The 20,421-nt window shown below is 37.7% G+C and overlaps 3 gene segments (V, D, J or C); all 3 read left to right on the top strand.

Moving 5' to 3' along the window:
- The first annotated feature begins 556 nt into the window (after positions 1 to 556).
- On the top strand, positions 557 to 1,126 carry LOC141580023 (T cell receptor beta variable 24-1-like). The segment is given in 2 exon segments: positions 557 to 636; positions 770 to 1,126. Coding segments are annotated over 2 exon segments (345 nt in total).
- Positions 1,127 to 2,243: 1,117 nt separating this feature from the next.
- Positions 2,244 to 2,768, top strand: LOC120365300 (T cell receptor beta variable 24-1-like). The segment is given in 2 exon segments: positions 2,244 to 2,324; positions 2,458 to 2,768. Coding segments are annotated over 2 exon segments (345 nt in total).
- Positions 2,769 to 12,713: 9,945 nt separating this feature from the next.
- Positions 12,714 to 13,925, top strand: LOC141580018 (T cell receptor beta variable 25-1-like). The segment is given in 2 exon segments: positions 12,714 to 12,881; positions 13,006 to 13,925. Coding segments are annotated over 2 exon segments (516 nt in total).
- Positions 13,926 to 20,421: the final 6,496 nt, after the last annotated feature.

Below are 20,421 nucleotides of genomic sequence, written 5' to 3'. Positions count from 1 at the left end.
GTTATACTAACACCTTTCTACAAGAAACCAATATTTTCAATTAAGCTCTGAGTTCAGAAAACATTGAAAAGCAGGAGCCACTAAAAAATTGGAGCGATTTGAAACAAATTTAGAAATCCTGTCCTCCTTAAAACAAACAAAAAGTCTCAAACTTTACAGAGAATGTATTCAAATTACATAGTTTACCAAGAACTGAGTTGGAATAAATGATTAAATGCAGAAAAAAAGGAGATGAGTTATAATATCCTATTATTCAAGTGACTCTGGTTTTGAATTTTCTCCTGTATGTTTTGTCAGCAGGATGATCTCTCCTTGAACGACTGAAATAGGTATGCCCTGACAAGGAGAGAGAGACAACTCTCTGGTGGTTGTCAGTAAAGCACCAGAAAGAGAAGAGAAACAAGTAGAAGAGTTTCAACATCTGCTGAGAACACACAATACATAAGACAAAGTTACATCTTTCTTTAAGGCCAGTACCTTGGGAGGAACAATGACATCACTTCCCGAATCCTCCCAGTTTTCTATTTCCTGCCCTGCTTCCATCAACATCCAGAGCTGGAAGCACCTCCATCCTGCCTCTCCCTGCCATGGCCTCCCTGCTCCTCTTCTGTGTGGCCTTTTTTCTCCTGGGAACAGGTGAGTTTGGTAAGCAGATGGGGAAATCGCTGCCTTAAATTTTCCAGGCTCTGAATTAAGCCTCTCCCTAGAGATGACAGCAAGAGGACACTTACCAGGCTCTGTCTTCAGTTTCTGTCTTATTTCCCCACAGGGTCCATGGATTCTGGTGTTACCCAGACCCCAAGAAATAGGATTGCAAAGATAGGAAAGAAGATTACGTTGGAATGTTCTCAGACTAGGGGTGATAATGAAATGTACTGGTATCGACAAGACCCAGGACTGGGGCTACAGTTGATCTACTACTCCATTGGTGTCGGAGATAGAAACGAAGGAGAGATCTCTGATGGATACAGTGCCTCTCGACAGAAAGAGCCTAAATTCTCCCTGTCCGTAGAGTCTGCCATCCCCAAGCACACAGCTCTTTACTTCTGTGCCACCAGTTATTAGCACAGTGCTTCTTGGCCACCTGCTCTCCACACAGAAAGACAGACACATGGGTAAGTTGTTTGCTCTGAAGGGCACCTGGATATGGGTTGTGGGATGTGGGGTGTTTAGAGCTCTCAGTGGGCTTAGGCAGTGTGAGCCTCGGTCTGAGCTAAGGACCACTTTGGATCAATGTCCCCGAGCCATGTGATGACTATAAAACAACATTCTACACTAAATCGATCTACCCTTTCTATTTATTTTTCCTAGTGAGCTAGCCCGACAGTGACCTTTCAGAAGAATGAACTTGAGCATTTGACAGAAGGTCATGATTTTCAACAAGAGCATTTCTTATGAGCTCAAGTCCTCAAGGAGGTGTCAGGGAACTCTCCTGCTTCACCAGGACAAGCACAGATCTGAAGCAGCAAAGAGCCAGTTGTTTATTACATCAGACAGGGTTGCACACTATCACTATAGCTGTTCTGTACTTGCAATCTACTGCCTTAAATATTACACTCTTTCCTCCTAAAGTCAGGAATAATATATGTTAGGATAAAATCAATTCTTTAATGAACCACTGTATTTTCAGCTAATTCAAAACAGGAATGAATGTGTTCAGTACTTCTTCGAAGCATATACCCATGTTATGCTAACACCTTTCTACAAGAAACCAGTATTTTCAATTAAGCTCTGAGTTCAGAAAACATTGACCAGAAAAGCAGGAGCCACTAAAAATTGGAGCGATTTGAAACAAATTTAGAAATCCTGTCCTCCTTAAAACAAACAAAAAGTCTCAAACTTTACAGAGAATGTATTCAAATTACATAGTTTACCAAGAACTGAGTTGGAATAAATGATTAAATGCAGAAAAAAAGGAGATGAGTTATAATGTCTTATCATTCAAGTGACTTCTGGTTTTGAATTTTCTCCTGTATGTTTTGTCAGGAGGATGATCTCTCCATGAACAACTGAAATAAGTATCCCCTGAGAAGGGGAGACGGACAATCTCAGGTGGTTGTCAGTAAAGCACCAGAAAGAGAAGAGAAGCAAGTAGAAGAGTTTCAGCATCTGCTGAGAACATACAATACATAAGACAAAGTTACATCTTTCTTTAAGGCCAGTACCTTGGGAGGAACAATGACATCACTTCCTGAATCCTCCCAGTTTTCTATTTCCTGCCCTGCTTCCATCAACATCCAGAGCTGGAAGCACCTCCATCCTGCCTCTCCCTGCCATGGCCTCCCTGCGCCTCTTCTGTGTGGCCTTTTTTCTCCTGGGAACAGGTGAGTTTGGAAAGCAGATGGGGAAATCGCTGCCTTAAATTTTCCAGGTTCTGGATTAAGCCTCTCCCTAGAGATGACAGCAAGAGGACACTTACCAGGCTCTGTCTTCAGTTTCTGTCTTATTTCCCCACAGGGTCCATGGATTCTGGTGTTACCCAGACCCCAAGAAATAGGATCACAAAGAAAGGAAAGAAGATTATGCTGGAATGTTCTCAGACTAGGGGTGATAATCAAATGTACTGGTATCGACAAGACCCAGGACTGGGGCTACAGTTGATCTACTACTCCATTGGTGTCGGAGATAGAAACGAAGGAGAGATCTCTGATGGATACAGTGTCTCTCGACAGGAACAGTCTAAATTCTCCCTGTCCGTAGAGTCTGCCATCCCCAAGCACACAGCTCTTTACTTCTGTGCCACCAGTTATTAGCACAGTGCTTCTTGGCCACCTGCTCTCTACACAGAAAGACAGACACACGGGTGAGTTGTTTGCTCTGAAGGGCACCTGGATGTGGGTTGTGGGATGTGGGGTGTTTAGAGCTTTCAGTGGGCTTAGGCAGTGTGAGCCTCGGTCTGACCTAAGGACCACTTTCCATCAATGTTCTCAAGCCATGTGACCTTTAGCGACTATGAAACCACACGCTACACTGAATCAATCTGCCCTATTTATTTTTCCTAGTGAGCTAGCCCAATAGTGACCTTTCAGGAGAATGGACTTGAGCATTTGACAGAAGCTCATGATTTTCAACAAGGGCATTTCTTATGAGCTCCATCCAGTGTCATTTTTACTATCCCTTTGCCATTATGTCCCCCCACTTTGCAACATCCCACGCTTTGTTCTGTTCCCACTGACAGCTTCTTTACCCTGTCTAACCTTTCTCTGCCCCAGTTTGTCCCAGCTCAGCTCTATATTTGGTTGCCTTTCTTTTAAAAACAAAGTAACTGGCTTGTTTTCTAGAACTTCACTGTAAGTAAATTTAATTATCATTAAATCTGACTCAGAAGTTGAAGTTCAAGTACCAGAGGCTGATTTACAAGAGCAATTTTTCATCTGCTACCCCATACTTTGATCTCTGCTGAGATTCATTTTAACCTGCAGCTGCAGATAGACTTACTTTATTATCTGGATAGGCTGAATTTCAAAAAACAAAATTCCCTGTCCCCAGCATGAGGCCAAAGCTAGGAACTTGGAGATGCCCCTTTTCTTTCCAGGCACTGGAATAAGCCCCTAGTTCCCCAACAGTGGGGCTTCTTTTAGGAGCCAGTGAGGCCCAGGCACAGAAATAATTGATCAAGGACTGCCAGAGCTTGATGTAAAAATCTTCCTGAGAATCAAGTTGATGTCTTCCTCATGTGCATTGCCTTCTTGTCCTGGAAACCTCAATTATTTCAGCAAAAGAATCCACAGGACTTGGTGACTGTTCAGAAATAAAAAATCCAACTTGTTTCCTTTTCTACTCATTCTCATGTGAAAAGAATGTCAGTCTTAAGGATTCTAACTCATCTGCTTTCCATTTAAAAAAAAAAAACAGGTTTCTCCAGTTTTGTTTCCTGCTTTCTATGCACACCTCATCAAGTCTTATCAGCAATAATAATTCTCCTATCACAAGCTATTAGCTGTCCCAGTTAATTGTCTCCTGGACATTTCTGATAGATTTTCCCAGGATTTTCCCTTCTCCCCTCCTTTTTCCTCAATATACATGTTTTCCCACAACCGTCTCATTCATTATCATGACAACTTCTTTTGTAAGTTCCTTCCTGGAAAATTCAACTATCTACTGGACACTTCCAGCAGAATGCTCCACAGGCAAGTCAAACTCAGTTTATTCCTGAATTATTGTCTCTTCATCCTCGCACTTGCCTACTTTGGCCACACCCTGTGTCTCTATCTCAGTGATTGGAACAAGCATTCTAGGTTCCTCCTTTTTGCTATGCCTCTTATTAAATCAGTTTCCAAATCTATTACTTCTATATCCCAGTTTGGCATAGTTTGGGTTCTTCACAAGCAGATTTTGAGAGGGAAATTCATGTGCAAAAGGTTTCTGGAAGCTGCCCTTGCACAGGAGCAGAGGGAAATGGGGCAGAGGGAGAAGCTGGGCTGTGCTGCACCCTCAACAAAGTCCTTCACTCACCCCACAGGGAGCTCTGAAACTGAATGGTCCTTTAGTGCCATCCCAAGGTGAGGTCACAGGTCTTATTCCCACTTTCCTTGTAACCATGTCACTATATGTGGGTTGCTCCGAGGCACAGTCATGAATTTGTTGGGGAAGGGATGTCTCTTTAGACCAAGGCCATTCACAGAGAGCCATCATCATCACAGTTCCTAATATACACATATTTATCTGATTCAGCTACCCCTCTCCCTCCTCATGCTTCTACCTCAGTGCAGACCCTCATCATCCATTGCCTAGAAATAAATGCAATGCCCTCTCTATGGCTTACTAGCTTCTTTTCCCTTTCCCTTATTCTATTTCTCACATTGCCACCAGTGTGACCATGTACGACACTCTTAACACAACACACAAAGCCCTTCAGAAATGGTTCTTCAACTAAACATCTGGCCCACTCTGCCAAATTCCCTCCAGCTCTTTAGACTGTAGCTCAACCGAACTGTTTATAATCCCGTGAATACACCAGGCTGAACTGCACAGGTGTACCTTTGCGAAAGCTCTTTCCTTCATCTGAAATGAACTTCTTTATTCCCTTTTTGTCAAAAATAATTTTTTAAATTTCAACTTTCATTACAGATTAAAGAGTACATGGTGTGCAGGTTTGTTACATGGGTAAATTGCATGATGCTGAGACTTCATGTCCCAATGATCCCATCACTCAGGCCATAAGCATAGTATCCAACAAGTGGTTGCTCAGCCCACGCCCTACTCCCTCCTTTACCCATCTAGTGAGCCCCAATGTCTATGGTCTCTATCTTTACAATCATGTGTATTCAATGTTTAGCTTCCATTTAAAAGTAAGAACATATAGTATATGGTTTTCTGTTCCTTCATTAATTTGCTTAGGATAATGCCCTCCAGCTTCAGCCATGTTGCTGTAAAGGGAATGATTTTTTTTTAATGGCTGCATGGTACTCCACAGTGTATATATATACCGTATTTTCTTTATCCAATCCACTGTTGATGGGCACTTAGGTTGATTCCATGTCCTTGCTATTGTGAATAGTGCTGCAAGGAACGTAATGGCTATATAATTAATGGGTACATAATTATATTATGAATTAGGTTGATTCCATGTCCTTGCTATTGTAAATAGCGCTACAATGAACATAATGGGTACATAATTAATGGGTACCACTACTGGTTCAAATGATAGCTTCATTTTAAGTTATTTGAGAAATCTCCAAACTGATTTATACAGTGGCTGAACTATTTTTCATTCCCACCAACAGTGTATAAGTGTTCCCTTTCCTCTGGAACCTCACTAACATCTATTGTTTGAAATAAATCGTGTCTGGCTAATTCTCACATATTCTTTAGTTCTCAGATCAGAGGTGAGCTTATCTATAACAGTTTTTCTGACTTCTATAGACAAAGACTCAGTTTTTCTCTTGTGTGTGATAGTTTATGCATTTCAAAGTTACCATAGTTGTTTTGTTCTTTTACATTCCTTTCTTTTACCTTTTATTTTAGGTTTGTGAGTACATGTACAGGTTTGTTATATAGGTAAACTGGGTGATATGGAGATTTGGTATACAGATTATTTCATCAGTCAGGCAATAAACATAGGACTCAATAGGTATTTTTTCTATCTTCTCCCTCCTCCCACCTGCTTCCCTCAAGTAGGCCCCAGAGTCTAATGTTCCCTTCTTTAAGTCCGTGTGTCCCATTATACAGCTCCCACTTATAAGTGAGAACACATGGTATTTGGTTTTCTGTTCCTGCATTAGTTTGATTAGGATAATGGCTTCCAAATCCATCCATGTTTCTGCAAAAGACATGATCTCATTCTTTTTATGGCTGCGTAGTATTCCATGATGTATATGTACTACATTTTCTTTATTCAGTTTACTGTTGATGGTCTTTTAGGTTGATTCCATGTCTTTGCTATTGTGAATAGTGCTACAATGATTATCTGTGTGCATGTATCTTTATAAAAGAATGATTTCTATTCCTTTGAGTATATGTACAATAATGGGATTGAGGGATCATATGGTAGTTCTGTTTTAAGTTCTTTGAGGAATCACCATAATGCTTTCCATGATGGCTGAATTAATTTACACTCTCACCAGCAGCATATAAGCAATCCCTTTTCTCAGCAGCCTCATCAGCATCTGTTATTTTTTGACTTTTTAATAATAACCATTCTGACTGGTGTGAGATGGTATCTCACTGCAGTTTAGATTTGCATTTCTCTAATGATTAATGATGTTGAGCATTTTTTTCATATGCTTATTGATTGCATATATACCTTTTTCTGAAAAGTTCCTGTTCAAGTCTTTTGCCCACTTTTTAATGTGGTTATTTGTTTTTTGCTTGTAAGTTTAAGTTCCTTATAGATTCTAGATATTCAACCTTTGATAGTTGCACAGTTCACAAATATTTTTTCCCATTCTGTAGACTATCTACTCTGTTGATGGTTTCTTTTGCTGTGCAGATGCTCTTTAATTGGGTCTCATTTGTCAATTTTTGATTTTGTTGAAATTGCTTTTGGTATCTTCATCATGAAATCTTTGCCAAATCATATGACTAGAATGGTGTATTTCCTAGGTTATCTTTCAGGGGTTTTATGGCTTTAGGTTTATATTTAGGTCTTTAGTCAATCTTGAGTTGATTTTTGTTTATGGAATAAGGACAGGGTCCAGTTTTCATCTTCTGCATATAGCTAGCCAGTTATCCCCAGCACCATTGGTTGAATAAGGAGTTCTTTCCCCATTGCTTGTTCTTGTCAGCTTTGTCAAAGATCAGATGACTGTAGAAGTGTAGCACTATTTCTTGGGTCTCCATTCTATTCCACTGGTCTATATCTGTTTTTGTACAGTACCATGCTGTTTTAGTTACCATAGCCTTGTAGTATAAATTAAAGTTGGGTAACATGATGCCTTTAGCTTTGTTCTTTTTAGGATTGCCTTGGCTATTCAGCTCTTTTTTGGTTCCATATGAATTTTAAAATATTGTTTTTTCTAATTCTGTGAAGAACATCATTAGCAGTTTGATAGGAATATTAGGTTGGTGCAAATGTATTTGTGGTTTTTGCATTGTTGAAATTTGCCATTTTTTAATATTGGAATACATTCTAAAGTAAATGTAGTCATGTTATACATCATTTTAATGCACATTTCTAACTTTGTTTTTTTGCTAATGACTTCTTACTTGCTACTTATTTTGTATATATTTTCGACTATGCACATGTTACACAAAAGCAAATTCAAGTGATTTTCTTATTCAAGTTCAAAATCGGTCATAAAGTGGCAGAGACAACTCACAACATGAGGAACACATTTGGCCTAGGAACTTCTAATGAACATACACTGTAGTGTTGGTTCAAGAAGTTTTGCAAAGGAGACAACAGCCTTGAAGATGAGGAGCATAGTGGCAGGCCATCAGAATTTGACAGTCACCAGTTGAGAGCAATCATCAAAGCTGATCCTCTTACAATTATGTGAGAAGTTGTCAAAGAACCCAGTGTTGACCATTCTATAATTGTTCAGCATTTGAAGCAAATTGGAAAGGTGAAAAAGCTTGATAAGGGGGTGCCTCATGAACTGAGTGAAATTTTTTCCTTGAAGTGTCATCTCTTATTCTGTGCAACAATGAACCATTTCTTGATCGGATTGTTACATGCAATGAAAAGTGGATTTTATATGGCAACTGCCAACAACCAGCTTAATGGCTGGACCGAGAAGCTCTGAAGCACTTCCCAAAGCCAAACTTGCACTAGAAAAAAAAAAAAAAAAAAAAAAAAAAAAAAAAAAAAAAAAAAAAAAAGGTCATGTTCACTGTTTGATGGTCTGCTGACAATCTGATTCACCACAGCTTTCTGAATCCTGGCAAAACCATTACATCTGAGAAGTATCCTCAGCAAATCAATGAGATGCACCAAAAACTGCAATGCCTGCAGCCAGCATTGGTCAACAGAAGGGGCCCAATTCTCGTCCACAGCAACACTTGATTGGTCACACAACCTATGCTTCAAAAGTTGTGTAATTTGGGCTACAAAGTATTGCTTTATCCACCATATTCACCTGACCTCTCACCAACCAACTACCACTTCTTCAAGTATCTTGTCAGCTTTTTGCAGGGAAAACACAAAACACTTCCACAGCCAGCAGGATGAAGAAAATGCTTTCCAAGAAATCACTGAATTCCAAAGCATAGATTTTTATGCTACAGGAATAAACAAACATATCTCATTGGCAAAAATGTGTCGATTGTAATGGTTCTTATTTTGATTAATAAAGACATGCTTGAGCCTAGTTATAATAATTTAAAATTCACCAAAACCAAAATTACTTTTGCACCAACTTAATACCATGGACTCTACACTGCTTTGGGCAGTTTGGCCATTTTAATGATATTGATTCTTCCTATCCATGTGCCTAGAATGTTTTTCATTTGTTTGTGTCATCTCTAATTTCTTTTAGCAGTGTTTTGTCATTCTTGTTATAGAGATCTTTCACTTCTCTTCTTAGCTGTATTCCTAGGTATTTTATTTGTTGTGCGTGGCAATTATGAATGGAGTTGCATTCCTGATTTGGCTCTCAGCTTGTATGTTGTTAGTGTACAGGAATGCTACTTGTTTTTAATGTTGACTTGGTATTCTAAAACTGCTAAAGTTGTTTATCAGATCAAGCAGCTTTTTGAAGAGAGACTATGGGGTTTTCTAGATATAGAATCATGTCATCTACAAATAGGGATAGTTTGACTTCCTCTCTTCCTGTTTGGATGTCTCTGTTTCATCCTCCTGCCTGATTGCTCTAACCAGGACTCCCAACGCTGTGTTGAATAGAGTGGTGAAAGAGGGTATCCTTGTCTTGTGCTGGTTTTCTTTTTATACTGGCTCTACAAGGCTATATATTCTTTAATTAAGATTAGTGCCTCTTCAATTTTATTTCCCTAGCATTGAGTACAATGTCTAGCTTAGTGAAAGAACAAAAGAAGGAAGAAAGAGAAAGACGAAGGAAGAAAAGAGTAAAAGAAGAACATAGGGAAGTAGATTTAAATATGTGTTTAAGTAGTTCTTCAGGATTTTCTTCCAAGTAACATATTTTCTAGCTTCTAGAACATGTGTATTTAAGTCAGGCTTCCCCAAACTATGGCCTGTGGGTCGCATGCGGCCCCCTGAGGCCATTTATCCGGCCCCCTGCCGCACTTCAGGAAGGGGCACCTCTTTCATGGATGGTCAGTGAGGGGAGCACAGTATGTGGCGGCCCTCCAATGGTCTGAGGGACAGTGAACTGGCCCCCTGTGTAAAAAGTTTGGGGATGCCTGATTTAAGTCCTTCACACCTCTCATCTACAAGTCCCTTTAAAACAAAGAAAATATGTTTGGTTAAGAGAAGGCTGGAAAATGAGAGAGGGGGTTTTACTGGACAAAAATATATAGAGACTTATATAACAATTATTATCCAATATTAATATCTGATGGCAATACACGATTAATTGAGAACTAGTATGAAGTGACATAATCCCAAACAGACATAGGAGAATGTTCAGGGTGAAATCAAAGATTTTTTTTAATGGAATCTGAGTTTTGAGAAAGAGTACATGTAAAGGAAGATGTATATATGCATTTGTGTGAAAGATTTGTCCTGTTTTAATTGTTAACACAAATTTATATACTCATATACTGAGGTGAGTCTATGATATATTCTAATTAAAATATTTAATAAGTTAAGTTTATGCCCAGAGTCTTAGTTTTGGTATTAGAGGCAAAGGAGCAAAGTTAGAAGGAAGAAAGAGGATGAATTATGTATGCTGTGTTTGAGGGCCTTTGGAAATTGGTAGAGTATGCAGTTGGCACTCTGGATCAATGGGGTCCTTGTTTGCAGATTTAGTCAACCTCAGATGAAAAAAATGTGTTTTTAAAATTACAAAATAACAACACAACAATAAAAATACAGTGTTTAAAATTTAAAACAGTGCAGTATACCAACTATTTGCATGGCATTTACATTGTATTAGCTATTATAAGTAATCTAGAGTTGATGTAAAATATACAGGAGGATATGCACAGGTTATATGCAAATACTATGCCATTTTTTATGAGAGATTTAAGCACCAGTGGATTTAAACTAATCCCCCATGAAAACCAAAGAACCACTGTGTTAGGAACATAGCACTGAAGCTCATAAAAAGCTGTTGGTGTGGGATTCAGACATAAGACACTGCATAAAAGCTCAACACACATGCCTTATAGTCAGTGCCTGTGATTCTCTGGAATCAAACTCTAGTCTGTAAAAACAGAAACCATGATGTTACAGGCTATTCTTGGCATGGAAAATGAAACCTCAGAGGTAATACTACTTCCATGGGGCCCCAGACCCCTGAGCTAGGAAATGTCTATCATTATTTGGGAAACCAGGACCCTCTGCCTTTCTCCCTTCTGGCTCGTCTGAAGACAGATGAGTCCTTTGCCATAATATGAAGTCTTAATTTAGCATTGCCATATTCTGGTTCCAGATCTTTCCCGCCTGGCTGAATATTAAGACTGCATTTTGTCTCTTGTCTTTCTTGGCATCTCTTTCCCATGCAAACTTCATGGACACCGGAAGGACTACAAGTTTCTGAGAATCAAGGAGCCTCCATTGAGAGAGGGTGTTTTACTAGAACAAAGATATACGGAGATATATACAAGAATTACATGCAATTATTTCTGTCTCTGTAATTATTTACACTTAGAAATTCTCAGCAACTTCTCCAGAGACTTCCCTATCTAAACTAGAAAGGTAGTCTTTGGGGAAAGTTGTTTTCATCCATAAAAGGCAAGCTATGCATGAGTTATTCCTGCACTGGGCAACAGGAGTAGATAGTTACCTCTGCGTTCGAGCACCCCTTCATCTGACTAGGACCTGAGACTCTCTCATATCTACTTTCAAGCCCAGATTGAGCACTTCTCTTTTTTCCTTCCTTTAGTTGCTTCTACTGTGAGGTATACATAGATTTTACATCCAGTCACTGTTGAAGATTTTCATCAACTCATCACTCATCCTTAAGTCATTTCACACTGAGAACAACTGGGACCCGCCCTCTTTCCTGTTTCTTTAACAGTTGTCAGAATCTCCCCAAACCTCTAACACCTTTTTTTCAGCAGGGGGCAGTAAAATTCCATTTATTTTTTTCTGTTCTCAGCACTTACTATTAAGACCAGATTTCATAGCAAAGGCTAAGGCCAAATCTCATTAATGATTTTAGTGGTTACTTTTGTCTTAAAGGAGCTTCTGACAGGACAATAATGTTTCAGGGTTTGGCGAGTCAAAACTGTTATATTTCTTTGTGACACGTGGCACAGGAAGAATAAACAAGGGCCTACATGTGTTACATGTAAAATACATACAGACTGAAGACATGGTTCTTGAATAGTAGAGATATAATTGTAAAAACCCAAACCCCATATCAGCATGGTGTGAACAAAAATTTCAGTGAATACTGACTATGGATCTTAATGCGCTGTGGCAAAGGAAGTGGACATTATGGGATTAATCTTTTTGTCTCAACCAAAACCAAAGGCTTTTCTGTGAAGAGGAAATGAGGGAAAGAGAGGGGGGAGAATGACACTTGGTTTAGACATTGTTTACTGCCGCGGCACCCAAACAATTTCTAGCAATATTACCAAAGCTTATATTGTATTGTATTTTCTGTTCTGTCATCATTGATAGTGCAATTAAAAGGAAGATGGACTAAAATCAGCGCAGGCAAAGGCTAAGTTGATCAAGCTGATAAAGCCTGAACACCAAGTCAGTGAAAAATGAGACTGAGAAAGCTATTATCAGACAATAATAACACCCTATTTTCTGAGGACTGAATGAATTCCAGTTACTTCTCCAAGCCCTTTACATGCGTTTATACACATAGGTTGCCCCGTTTAATGCTCACAAGTTCCCTGCTCCTTGTCTGTTCAAGGCATGCTATTCACTGGTTCCCTCTTCTGCATGTTCTTCTCAGGTTTGCAAAATTCATTCCTGTTCATCCTTCAGAACTTAACTCAAATGCCACTTCCTTTCCCAACCTTTTTAATTAGGTAAAATCCTGCTATTATAGGCAGGTGAAGCTATGTAGTTTTTATGTTCATAGCTTATAAATAACACTTGCAGTGGAATGTTTTGTAAGAATATTAACACTTGAGTTAAGATAAGCAAAGCACCGAGCCCACTTTGGATGAGGGAAGTGAAAAAAAATATTAGCCATTTGATGGGTTAAAAGGATGAAACTGTTTCAACAGGATGGCTATGGGACCCAGGAAGCTGGCAGGGGCTGTGTCATATCCACACGATCACTTCATCAAGAGCCCATCCTACTTCTCCACTGCTCGAGACATCCTCTCTAGTCCTGACTATGCCATGACTATCAGGCTCCTCTGCCATGTAGCCTTTTATTTTCTGGGGGCAGGTAAGTCATAGACACAGTTCATTCCAAAATCAAGAAAGAACACTTCTTCTTTGTGGGGTTTGTGCCTGGTTCAGCATCAAAGTTCATCGTGAACTCTGTTGCCAATTTTTGTCTCTTCCCATAGGCTTCATGGAAGCTGACCTCTACCAGACACCAAGACACTGTGTTATAGGGACAGGAAAGAAGATCACTCTGGAATGTTCTCAAACCATGGGCCATGACAGAATGTACTGGTATCAACAAGATCCAGGAATGGAACTAAAGCTCATCCATTATTCCCATGGAGTTAATTCCACAGAGAAGGGAGATCTTTCCTCTGAGTCAACAGTCTCCAGAATAAGGAAGGAGAATTTTCTCCCAACCCTGGAGTCTGCCAGCCCCTCATCTACCTCTCAGTACCTCTGTACCAGCAGTGAATACACAGCGCTTCATGGACACCTACATTCTGCACAGAAAGGCTCACCTCCAGGATGAGGACATCTTGCCTTCAGAAACCTCATCTTAAATTACAGAAACCCCTGCAAATCTTCCCAGACTCCTCAGCATTAAGAGACCACCAGTGTGCCTGAAGTAACAGTCTAGACTAAAGACTATCTCTAGCTCAGTCTCTACCAAGCTGAGAAATGATCCAGCCCCACAATCATCATGGCTGACTTCTTTCTTGCATCTAGCTTCTGCTGTTCAATTGAGCTTGTATGAATTTTATCCTTCAAGATAAATGTGATAATATTTGACAGTTGCCTTATGACTGACTGAAGAAAGTCTTTGTCAGCTAAGAAACAGGAAAGGGATCCTCTGACTTTCTCACAGGCTGTCTTTATCTACAGGAGTTTTTGTAGTTTAAGATGAGGTTTCTGAAGGCAAGATGTCCTCATCTTAGAGGCGACCCTGGTTCATGGTTCCTTCCTCATGTTAAACTAGTTCCTTCATACACAGCCTCACAAGTCCCTGCCCTTTCCTGACCCCAATCCTGCACTTGACAACTTCAGTTCCTCAATCTATGACTTTGAACTTGGAATAAATTTTTGTTTTCACTTGGAATAAGTGATTAATGATTATTTTCACTACTCTCCCTCTAAATAAATGTAATTTTAGCTAAATCTAAGGAGGCAGAAGGAAGAGAAAAGGCTCCAATGTTGGTAAAGAATAGCCTTCAACAATGTCCCTGGATTCAGCCCTAAATCTCTTTGGAGACTACTCTTGCCATTGGGAGACTATTCTACAGACAGATGATTCTTCTGTCTTAGGTATGCTGAATCTCAGGGAAATGTTCTCTATCCACATGAGATCGGACCTGGGACCTTGAATAGATGCATTTTTCACAAAAGTATACACTGCTATGGGGCTCTAGGTCTCCTGAGAATGGGTGGGTGCTGAGCTCAGATGTGAAACCTCTGTTTTGAGGTTACCAAAATGTAAAGTCACAGAGTCTCTGTCCTGGTTTTACCTCCTTAAAAAGTAGCTTTACTATGTTGGAAAATAATCTCGAGAACATAATACGTATTTTACTGTAAAAGTGTGCTTATTCAGTCTTCTTTTCTATTTGTATTCTACAATACTAGCCATTCTTCACTCTCCTTTGTGGGCTCTTTCTATTCTCATTTTCCTTATTTTGTCCTTATTTCTGGACTTTTTATTCTTTGCCTCTTAACCTACACGTACATCTTAAACAATATCATCAACTCTATTACTTGAAGTATATGTCTCATTAGTTTCAAGTTAGCTGCCTACTAGACATTTCTATCTCTGTATTTCATAGGCTACTCAACTCAACCTGTCCCCAACAGAGTTCATCATCCTCCCAATACCATGTCCTCTTTTGGAGACACCATTGTCTTGGGAGGCTCATCTCCAGTAGTCAGGTGTCCTTAGCAAACACCTACAGGATTAAAAACCCTTCCTTACTGAACTCAGCCTCATACCTTACCCTTCTGGCCTTTCTTCCAAAAGTGATATGCACCATAGAGTTGGCCCTCTGTGTTCATGAGTTCCATATCCCTGGAATCAACCAGCCACTGATCAAAAATGTTTTTTTCAAAAATTATGTCTATACTGAACACATACAGACTTTTTCTTTGCCATTATTCTAACAAATACAGTATGACAACTATTTACATAGCATTATATTATATTTGGTACTATTAATTATTTACAGGTGACTTAAAGTATATGCATAGATTATATGCAAATACTATATACCATTTTTCAACAGGGTCTTGGGCATTTGTGGATTTCGTTATCCTTGGAAGGTCCTGGAACCAATTCCCCAAGATACTGAGGGATAACTGTAGACAAATGTGATTATGCTACTGGATCCCCTCACAATTTCTCCATGTTTCTCCTCCACATTCAAGATAAAATTTAAATTTCTTCACCTGGCTTAATGGTATTTTGTGATCTGGACTCTGGAAATTAGCTTATCTTGAACACTTTATCCTAGCTGTTTTTCATCCTGGGAGTATTGAACTTCTGACCATTTTCTATACACCATGTTCTCTTACCCATCTGAGCCCCTGTACCTGCTGTCACTGTATTTACGAAGTCTGCACTTCTTGTCTACAGGACCAACCTCTACTCCAGCATCTCATTAATGATGATGCTAACACAAAAACTCTTCATCTGCTTCAGATTGTTCCTGTCCTCCAAATAGTGGTGTGGGAGGCTCTCTTCATCACCATCCTCCTTATTTTCCAGTATATATCTCTTTTTGGTGCATGGTTTTCCTGGAGCATTTTGTTTAAGAATGGTCACAGGGTATAAATCAGACAGAAGCAAAACAAAGCAAAGTCTCTGAGTGGGGATGAATGTTACCCCTGCTGAGTATTTTTGAATGCGATGCTGGAAGCTGATCCAGTGAAATCCTTCCAATTCTCTGATGAAAGGAAGAGCTAGCTTTGACCCTGGAACAGAAAATGATGAATGTTTCCCGGAAAGATGCCAGGTGAATTGTGGGGTTCAGTGTAAAGAAATAAGTGACATGTTCATGTTAATAGATATTACTTATATATGAGCAAACCCGGTCTTGCTTTATTTAAAAAAAAAAAGCAGCTATTGCTCAGTTTTATAGATTTATTATAAGTATACTTTACATGCCGTGAAATTCACCCTCTGTAAGGTACAGTTTAATCATTTATAGTAAATATATTGAGTTTTACAAGCATCTCAAAATCATTTTAGAACATTCCCATTGCCCTCAAGAGATCCTTTCTGCCCTTTAGCAGTTATTTCCTAAGGTGTCCCACCCCAGGCAGCCCCCTATCTATTCTTTGCCTCCATAGATTTGATTTTTCTGAAAACCTTTATAAAAACAGAGTATTAAAATACGCAGTCTTTGTTTCTGACTTCTTTAAGTTCACCTAACATTTGAGGTGTTCAATCATGTTATAGTATATTTGAGTTATTTGCTACATTTTTGTTGCAGAAAATTATCCCACTGTATGGATATAGCATATTTTATGTATCCATTCAGCAATTTTTGGACATTTGGATTGCTCCAGTTGTTAACCTATTATAAATAATGCCACTACAAATGTTCTTATTTAAATATTTGGGAAGTTATAAACTTTTATTTTATTTGGTAGGTATCTAGAAGTGAAATTACTGAGTCATGGGGTAAGGGTATAATAAATTAAAAACAGAAACAAGAAAACTTGCAAAATGTTTTTAGAACTGGCTATTTCCTTTTACATTTCTATCATCAAAGTGTGAGGGTTCCAGTTTTTTCACATGCTCTCCAACATTTGGTCTTTTTTAATAATCATAATTACGGCAAATGTGTAGTGTCATCTCACTGCGGTTTTTAAATTTTGTTTCCCTAATAACTAATGATATTGAGCATCTTTTTGTTTGCTTATTAGTCATTCCTATATGACCTCTAATGACATACTTATTAAAATTCTTTATTCATTTTAATTGGACTGTTTGTCTCTTTTAATTATTGAGTTTTAAGAGTCCCTTATTAGATATGACTTTCAAACATTTTTTACTGCTCTATCATTTGTCTTCGCATTTTCTTAATCAGTGACTTTGAAGACCAACCATTTTTTTTATTTTGTGAGGTTCAGTTTTTTTAATTTATCTTTTATGAATTATGCTTTTCATGTACTTCTAAGAAATATTTAACTACCCCAAAGACATAATTTTTTTTCTGTCTTCTTATAGAAGTTTCATAGTTTCAGCTCTGATATTTGGCATATGGCATGTTCTGAGTTAATTTTTGGATATGGTGTGAGATCATTATTATTAATAGTATTAGTGTTTTTGCATAGGATAACTTCGGTACTATTTGTTGAAAATAATATTATTCCATCATTAAAATAACTTTATATCTTAGTCACAAATGAATTAACCATAAGTGGATGGGTTTATCCCTGATCTATGTCTTCTTTTTCCTTAATCTATGTTTATCTTATGTTAATACCACACTCTGTTGATTATTGTAGCTTTATACTATGTTTTAAAATTGGCTAGTGTAAGTCTTTAAAGTCTGTGTTTTTCTTTTTCAAAATTGCCTTGACTATTCAAGTCCTATTTATTACCATTCAAGTTTAGGATCAGCTTGTCAATCTCTACAAAAGGTCCTACTAGAATTTTGACAAGGATTGCAGTGTACTTATTGGTAAATTTGAAGATAATTTCTATCTTAACAACACTGAGCCCTTCATGATCATGGGATACTTTTCCTTTAAGATCTTTTTAAATTTATCTCAACATTTTATATTTTTCCATGTATAGATCTTATATTTCTGTTGTTTAATATATTGCAAAGTGCTATTTTTATAATGCAACTATAAAAATATTTTTATTAATGTCACTTTTCGATTAGAATGCATATGATTTTTGCTATACATACTGTATCCTGAAATCTTGATAAATGAATTCATTAGTTCTCAAAGTTTCTTCATAGATTTTGTAGGAGTGTTTTTTACACAAAGGATCATGTAGTCTGAGATTAAAAAGACTTTTACTTTTTCCTTTCCAACCTGGATGCCTTTTATTGCAATTTCTTATCTGACTGTATTGTCTGATATCTCCAGTGCAATTTTGATATATTTATTTTTGTTTCATTACTGTCATTTTTACTTTATGTATTTTGGGACTCTGTTGGTAGGCCCCAGGAATTACTCCACAGTGCTACATAGGCACATGGTTTCTACACTAAAAGTAACTAAACTTAGAGATTTGTGGGATACAATCAAGCATACTCACATATGCAAAACTGGAATCTCAGAAAGAGAGAAGTGAAAGTTAAAAAACAATAATGGCCAAAAACTTCTCAAATTTGTTGCAAAACATTAATCAAAAGAATCTAGAACCTTAACATCTCTCAAACACTGTAAACACAGACATCCATGTCTAAATACATTATACTCAAACCTCAGAAAGCCAAAATCCACAAATAATATATTGAAGTCAATATATTTTCTTAAGAGAAAAATGACTCATTATGTGAAAGAGAAGAGCAATATAATTAACCCGACTTTAAATCAGAAGTCATTGTTTCTGACTTTAAATCAGAAACAATGGAGATCAGAAGATAATGGAAAAGCATTGAAAGAAAAAACATTCTACCAAAAATTCTACATCCAGCAAAAACTATGCTTTACAAATGAAGATGAAATAAAGACATTCCCCGATAAGCAAAGGCTAAGGAATTTGTGGTTAGCAGACCTATGTTACAAGAAATATTAAAGGAAGTCATCAGGCTGAGAGAAAATGACATTGTTAGTAATAAAAATCCACAGTAAGAAATTAAAAGCACCCAAAAGGATAAACATATGTGTGAATAAATATAAAAAAATACATACACACATAGAATATATATTTTGCATATTTTATAGCATTTGATATACATATATAGGTTGAAACTTTAATCATAAAGTGTTCTTGTTTTTCTCTAATATTTTTTGCTTTATAATTTATTTCTCCGATATTAATATAACCACTCAAGCTTTTATGGTTACTACTTACATGACGTATGCTTTTCCATGCTTTACTTTCAATATATTTGTGTCTTTAAAGTGATTTTCCCATAGTCAGAAAATAGTTGGGTTTTGCTTTTTCTCTTTTACGACATAAAATAAACTGAAAATGAATTAAAGACATAAATATAAGACCTGAAATTGTACAAATACTATTAGAATAGAATACATAGAGGAAAAGTTTCTTAATAGTGGTCTTGGCAAATAATTTTTGAATATTACTGCAAAAGCACAGGCAACAAAAGCCAAAACAGACAAGTGGGATTACATCAAACCAAAAAGCTACTGCACAGGAAAGGAAATAATCAACAGAATAAAAAGACAAGCTACAAAATGGGAGAAAATATTTGCAAACCAGACATCTGATAAAGGATTAATATCCAAAATATATAAGAAATTGAAACAACTCATTAGCAAGAAAACAACCCAATTAGCATATGGACAAATGACCTGAATAGACATTTCTCAAGAGAAAGCACACAAATGAAGAAATGATCATCTTCGCTAATCATCAGGGAAGTATAAATTAAAACCACAATGAGATATCACTTCTCTACTGTTAGACTGGCTAATACTACAAAGACAAAAGATAACAAGCATTGAAAAGATGTGGAGAAAAGGGAATCGTGTACATTGTTGATAGGAATGTGTGATAGCTATTATTGAGTGTCAACTTGGTTGAACTGAAGGATGCCAAGTGTTGTTCCTCGGTGTGTCTGTGCAGGTGTTGCCAAAGGAGATTAACATTTGAATCAGTGGACTGGGAAAGGCAGACCTACCCTCAATCTGGGTAGGAACAATCTAATCAGCTGTCAGCAAGGCTAGAATAAAAGTAGGCAGAAAAAATGTGGAAGGACTAGACTGGCTAAGTCTTCTGGCCTTCATTTTTCTCCCGTGCTGGATGCTTCCTGCTCTCAAACATCACACTCCAAGTTCTTCAGCTTTTGGACTCTTGGACTTAAACCAGTGATTTTTCCAGGGGATCTTGGGCCTTCAGCCACAGACTGAAGGCTGCACTCTCAGCTTCCCTACTTTTGATGTTCTGGGACTCTGACTGGTTTCCTGGCTCCTCAGCTTGCAGACAACCTATTATGGGACTTTACCTTATGTTCATGTGAGTAAACACTCCTTTATAAACTCCTCTTCATATATTCATCTATCTTATTAATTCTGTCCCTTTAGAGAACCATGGCTAATACAGAATGTAAACTAGCACAGCCATTTTGAAAAACAGTGTAGAAGTTCCTCAGAAAATTAAAAATAGAACTACCATATAATATAGCAATTCCAGTTCTAGATATAAATCCACAGGATATGAAATCTGTATGTTGAAGAAATACATGTACTCTTATATTCCTTGAGGCATTATTCACATAGCCAAAATACAGAATTAACATAAGTTTCCACCAATGGAAACTTACCAGATGAAGGATATATGATATATATTCTGTACATGTACATGTGTATACATACACATACATACACAAACACATACACACACACACATAATGGAATACTACTCAGCCCTACAAAAAAAGGAAATCATATCATTTGCAACA

This window comes from Saimiri boliviensis, chromosome 10 (genome assembly GCF_048565385.1).
Source record: "Saimiri boliviensis isolate mSaiBol1 chromosome 10, mSaiBol1.pri, whole genome shotgun sequence".
In the NCBI taxonomy this organism is placed as follows: Eukaryota; Metazoa; Chordata; class Mammalia; order Primates; family Cebidae; genus Saimiri; species Saimiri boliviensis.
Note: the sequence above shows the minus strand (reverse complement) of the source record. Positions and strands in the feature narration are given on the sequence as shown.